A 6220-nucleotide genomic window follows, 5' to 3' on the forward strand; every position below is an offset into this window, starting at 1 on the left:
GGGAATTTAGACAGGCTTTTATTTTGACAGCTTCCTTTTCACCTCCAAAGTCAATGATTACAATATCTATTAATCCAAAAAAAACTAACCGGCAAAAAAGGTTCCAAAAAATAGGAACAACCAAAATTCGCTCCGAACGGAGGAAAGCACAAAAGCAAAGACGAACTATAATTAATATATGCTATAAAATGTATAAACAAAAAACGCTCCAACAGGAGGAAGAAACAACAACTATGAAACAATTCTATACTATCTAATCTAATAAAGTATTAATAAACATTGTCACTCAACAATGTGAGGAAAGAATGAAAAATAACTGAAACTTACCACTTCGGCTGAATAAACTAAATAACAAAAAATCACTCTGCTGAGGAGGAAAAAAGGAAAACTCAAAATAGCAACGAAGGGTTTCAGAATCAAAGATCATAAGCACAAGACGAGGCAAGGCAAGACAAGGCATGGACATGGGCATGGAAGCTAGAGAGTACGAACAAACGAAACAATCTGGCACAGAACAAAGGAAAGAGTGGGCTTATAAGACACATGAGGGTAATAGGGAACAGGTGGAAACAATTAGGGAATCGGGATGACGTCAGACTGATGACACAAAAGGAAGGGCAAGTGACCTGAAACGAGAGGAGAGTTACTTTTCAAACTAAAACATGCACATCACAAGACAGAAAAAAACCAAGACAAGACATCCCTCACCGCGGTGTGACAAATAATGCCATTTATTGTGGTCCCCTTTATTTTTCGAAAAGTATCAAAATACATTTTAGTATCGGTACTGCTACCAAAATAGACTGAAGCAATCGATCTGTCTCAGAACAAACTAATGAGGTGTCAAGCTTGAAGTCACGTGACACGGGTCTTGCAAAACAGAAAAGAAAGGCAGTTTACTGGGCTACCTTTGCATAATACAACATAATAAATCAATCAATCAATGTTTATTTATATAGCCCTGAATCACAAGTGTCTCAAAAGGCTGCACAAGCCACAACGAGAGCCCACATAAGGGCAAAAAAAAACTCACCCCCGTGGGACGTCGATGTGAATGACTATGAGAAACCTTGGAGAGGACCGCATATGTGGGTAACCCCCCGGCCCCCCTCTAGGGGAGACCGAATGCAATGGATGTCGAGTGGGTCTGACATAATATTGTGAGAGTCCAGTCCATAGTGGATCCAACATAATAGTAATAGTCTAGTCCATAGTGGGGCCAGCAGGAAACCATCCCGAGTGGAGATGGGTCAGCAGCGCAGAGATGTTCCCAACCGATGCACAGGCGAGCGGTCCACCCCGGGTCCCGACTCTGGACAGCCAGTACTTCATCCATGGCCACCGGACCTGTGTGTCTCCCCCTCCACAAGGGAGGGGGGGGGAGCAGAGGAGAAAAGAAAAGAAACGACAGATCAACTGGTCTAAAAAAGGGGGGCTATTTAAAGGCTAGAGTATACAAATTAGTTTTAAGATGGGACTTAAATGCTTCTACTGAGGAAGCATCTCTAACTGTTACCGGGAGGGCATTCCAGAGTACTGGAGCCCGAATAGAAAACGCTCTATAGCCCGCAGACTTTTTTTGGGCTCTGGGAATCACTAATAAGCCGGAGTTCTTTGAACACAGATTTCTTGCCGGGACATATGGTACAATACAATCGACAAGATAGGCTAGAGCTAGACTGTGTAGTATTTTATACGTAAGTAGTAAAACCTTAAAGTCACATCTTAAGTGCACAGGAAGCCAGTGCAGGTGAGCCAGTATAGGCGTAATATGATCAAACTTTCTTATTCTTGTCAAAAGTCTTGCAGCCGCATTTTGTACCAACTGTAATCTTTTAATGCTAGACATAGGGAGACCCGAAAATAATACCTTACAGTAATCGAGACGAGACGTAACAAACGCATAAATAATGATCTCAGCGTCGCTAGTGGATAAAATAGAACAAATTTTAGCGATATTACGGAGATAAAAGAAGGCCGTTTTAGTAACACTCTTAATGTGTAACTCAAACGAGAGAGTTGGGTCGAAGTTAATACCCAGATGTTTTACAGAGTCGCCTTGTGTAATAGTTTGTTTGTCAAATGTTAAGGTGGTATTATTAAATAAATGTCGGTGTCTCGCAGGACCGATAATCAGCATTTCCATTTTCTTGGCGTTGAGTTGCAAGAAGTTAGCGGACATCCATTGTTTAATTTCATTAAGACACGCCTCCAGCTGACTACAATCCGGCGTGTTGGTCAGCTTTAGGGGCATGTAGAGTTGGGTGTCATAAACACTTTCAATGCAGCCCGCTGGATGTTTTTTCAACCATAGAATTGATTCCAGTCGTCAAAATCTGCACTTTTGAGTGACGTACGGGTGCAGCAGATGGTGCTGGATAATGATGTTCGGGTAAACATAAAGGGCTATAGATGTTTGGATGCATACATGGAAAGAGGAATAAGTGTTTGAGCATAGGCTCGATGTTCGCAAGACAAGGTTTGGTCAATATTAGATGAACAACACACTACTGTGACCATAGGAAGTGTTGCTTCATGCAGACGAGCCACGGGACATAGTATGGGAGGCAGCATATTTCTACAACAAAGTTCTGCAGAACAGTGATATTATATCAAATAAGTGGATGTTTTTTACTTTTATTTTTTGCCATGTTTGTTGTATCTGTGTTGCTCTTGCTTTATTCTAAAAGATGTCGATCAAGGAAGTGGTCTGGGAAGCAGAGAACCATTGGCAGAGCAGAGGAGTTCACATATTTAAATATTCCGTGTTGCAGATTGACTTTCCTGACATCTGGGAATTAACTTTGACTTGACTGTAAGTCTCTCTGCCTCTGTTCAGTGGCAGCCATAGCTCGCTCCAGTTAACTACTTCGTTTCTGACAATTGGCACTCCAAAGTTGACATTTCACTGTGGTTACTGCTCTCTTGTTTTTTGTCGTCACAACGCTTGTCGTTGATTTAAATTGTTAAACATAAGGTGTCCAGCTTTACCATAGTGACACTATACTTTATGATAGTGACATGACAACAAAGCTCTCCAACAGGAAGCCGGCGATACATGAGCTTACCAAATAACCTTCGCTTCAACTTTTAGAATTTATGAGGGTTCATTTCAGACATTATGCTCCTATTTAGAGTTAAAGTTAAAGTCCCAACGATTGTCACACACAAACTGGGTGTGGTGAAATGTGTCCTCAGCATTTGACCCATCCACATGTTCACCCCCGGGAGGTGAGGGGAGCAGTGAGCAGCAGCGTGCGCCATTTGGTGATTTAACCCCCAATTCTAACCCTTGATGCTGAGTGCCAAGCAGGGAGGCCATGAGTCCCAATTTTTTTATAGTCTTTGGTTAACTCAGCCAGGGATTGAACTCACAACCTTCCGGTCTCAGGGCGGTCACTCTAACCACAAGGCCACTGAGCTGGTAATTTATTGACAAATTACCACAAAATAGAATAAAGACAATCACCTCACTGCTGAAGTAAGTTTGTGTTTAGTAAAAAAAGTAATGAAATATTGCCACTCATATAAATAAAAGACAAATATCTCAGCTCTCCTTTATTTTTGTCAAAATAGTTCTCATTGTAATGAAAAGTTGGAGACTTGCTCCATTATTGATTGATTGATTGAAACTTGTATTAGTAGATTGCACAGTACAGTACATGTTCCGTACAATTGACCACTAAATGGTAACACCCGAATATGTTTTTCAACTTGTTTAAGTCGGGGTCCACGTCATAACGCTGAACACTGAATTCATATACTTTTTTAAGTTAAGCAGTACAGGTGTCTATTAGTTAAGTTAAACTGGAAATACAGGAACTACTTTTATTTAAGAAAAACATTTATTTTATTAGTTAATTGTGTTATTTTGCACAAAAACCTAATGAACAAAAACTTTTTTGCCATATATTTATATTATTCCATAACCTATGCATCTGTTTAAATTCTGGTTGGAGTTAAATAGTATAAATAGCAGTGTTGGGACTAACGCGTTACTGTAACGCCGTTATTTTCGGCGGTAACTAGTAGTCTAACGCGTTAGTTTTTATATCCAGTAACTCAGTTACCATTACTACATGATGCATTACTGCGTTATTTTACGTTATTTTTTATATAGTATCGGCTAGAAACTGAGAAGATCTGAGTGTGCTTTACTGGAGAGCTGCAGAAGAGGCACGGGAGAATAGAGAGGCGCGCGCTGTGTGTGTGTGTGTGTGTGTGTGTGTGCGTGTGTGTGTGTGTGGGCGGGGGGGGGGGGGGGGGGGGGTGTCTGTGTTTACTAACAAGACATCATGGCTGAGCCAAAGTCGAGTTTCTTAACATGGAGATATTCTCACTACTTTTATTTTGTCGAGCACAAAGACAATAACATTTTAGTTCAAAGTAAGTTGTGTCTTGGATCAAAGATCATATCTACTGCCCAAAACAGCAATTCAAATCTGCTGAAACAGCTACAAAAGCAACATGCTTCGACGAAGCTAGTAAAGAGAGAGACACTTCACTAGGGATGATGTTTGATAAGAAATTATCAAGTTGGAGCCCATTATCTAATCCTCTTATCGAACCGATTCCTTATCGATTCTCTTATCGAATCCAGATAGGTTGTTGCATATGAAAAAAAAAACACACAATATTTGGTTTAACAAAAGCTCACTTTTATTACTATTGTTTTCCTCTGTATGCAAATTTCCCACGTCCGCGGGCGATCTCCTGCACCGCCGTGCACGCCTCTCCTTGTTGCTGGTGCACTTGTGCATTCACCTCTTCGGACTGGCGAACAGTCTGTATGGTTTGGGTTAGCGTCAAACCAGCCTCCAGCTGCAGTTTGCGCGACAATACCCACTACTATGCGGTCACGAATGTGGTCGTCCCTCGCTGCTCCAAAGTCACAGTGTTCGGATAAATCATATAGAGCTCTGATAAACATTTCAACTTTCTCACCGGGCCGCTGTCCTCTCTGGTAGAAACATGCGCGCTCGTGGATCACGTTCCGTTTGAGATAAAAGTACTCGTCGTATTTTCCTAACACAACGTCAAACTTTTTCGGATCATCCTCTGACAACGTGAACGACTTGAAAATGTTTTCAGGCTCTGGACCCATAGCATATATCATGCAACTGACCTGTACTTCGCCATCCTCCTTTGCAAGTTTTGTTGCTATGCGATACCGTAGGAAATGTTGTTTCTAATCTCCCCATTCATTTGGTCGGTCGAACGCAAAATTATCCGGAGGATTAAACTTGGCCATTTTCTTGCTGCGACGTGACTTTCCGTCACTTCTGACACCATGTTATAAAAGGTATAATCCAATGTGGTGGCAGGATCTTGTTTTCGAAGACTTGAAAAGAAAAGCTGTGAATGCATATACAGTGTGATTTTGTTTTGTTTACAAGGAAAGAAAAACAAAGTTAAAAAAGGGAGATGTCATATATGTTGTATATATATGTATGTGCTGCGGTTACTTTAAGAACGTTGCGACAGCTGCCGTAAAGGAGGTGCGCTGCTAGCCTGGTTGCTATGTTTCCGGTTGGTCGTAAAAGTGTTTGTCATGTGTTTGTACCCTGCTCAAATCTCTCAGTAAAGTTATTCATTGGATTATACCTTTTGTTTTGAACTTTATTACACTTTGGACCGCTTTTTCCGGTCCATTGTTTTCCTGCTTTCCCTATCTGCGCCTAATGACTGAGCTACGTGACGTCATTTCTTGTGATGTCCCACGGGGCATTTATTGTGGGACGGGATTCGTTCCCAGGGATTTGAATAAAGAACCAACTCTCTTTCTTTACTATAGTGGGCTCGATAACGGGTACCGGTTCTCAAAAAGGGATTCGAGTCCATGGAATTGGTTCTTTTCTTATCGAACAACCGGGAGAACCGGTTTCAAACATCATCCCTACACTTCACCTCCAACACCATCTAAGCAACAGCGGCTGGATTTTATCGGAGGGACTACTAGCCAGGAAAACATTGATAGAGCCATTGCCGCGTATGTGCTAGAAGACATGCAGGCTATTTCTACAGTGGAGTCACCCGCTTTCAGGCAGCTAATTAGCATGATAGCGGGCATCAAACAGCAAATGGCATGGAAAACATTTTCCACGTACCTGGACACAGTGGACAGTGAGGACATAAACATGGAAAGCAAGCTAAAGAAGATACTCCAAGCCCTGCCTCTGCTCATCATTCAGCACTGTAGGTACACACTCTGTCAATTCTC

The 6220-nt window shown here is 41.7% G+C and overlaps 1 protein-coding gene across 1 annotated transcript; it reads right to left on the reverse strand.

Annotated features, from left to right (window-relative positions):
• Positions 1–1435: 1435 nt before the first annotated feature.
• LOC140679063 (uncharacterized) lies at positions 1436–5104 on the reverse strand. The gene is made up of 3 exons (XM_072914020.1): positions 4937–5104; positions 4698–4821; positions 1436–2292 (listed from the first exon to the last, which is right to left on the reverse strand). The coding sequence occupies exons 1-3, from the start codon at positions 5102–5104 to the stop codon at positions 1436–1438; spliced, it is 1149 nt and encodes a 382-aa protein (XP_072770121.1).
• Between the last annotated feature and the right edge of the window lie 1116 nt (positions 5105–6220).

This window comes from Nerophis lumbriciformis, linkage group LG10 (assembly GCF_033978685.3).
Source record: "Nerophis lumbriciformis linkage group LG10, RoL_Nlum_v2.1, whole genome shotgun sequence".
In the NCBI taxonomy this organism is placed as follows: Eukaryota; Metazoa; Chordata; class Actinopteri; order Syngnathiformes; family Syngnathidae; genus Nerophis; species Nerophis lumbriciformis.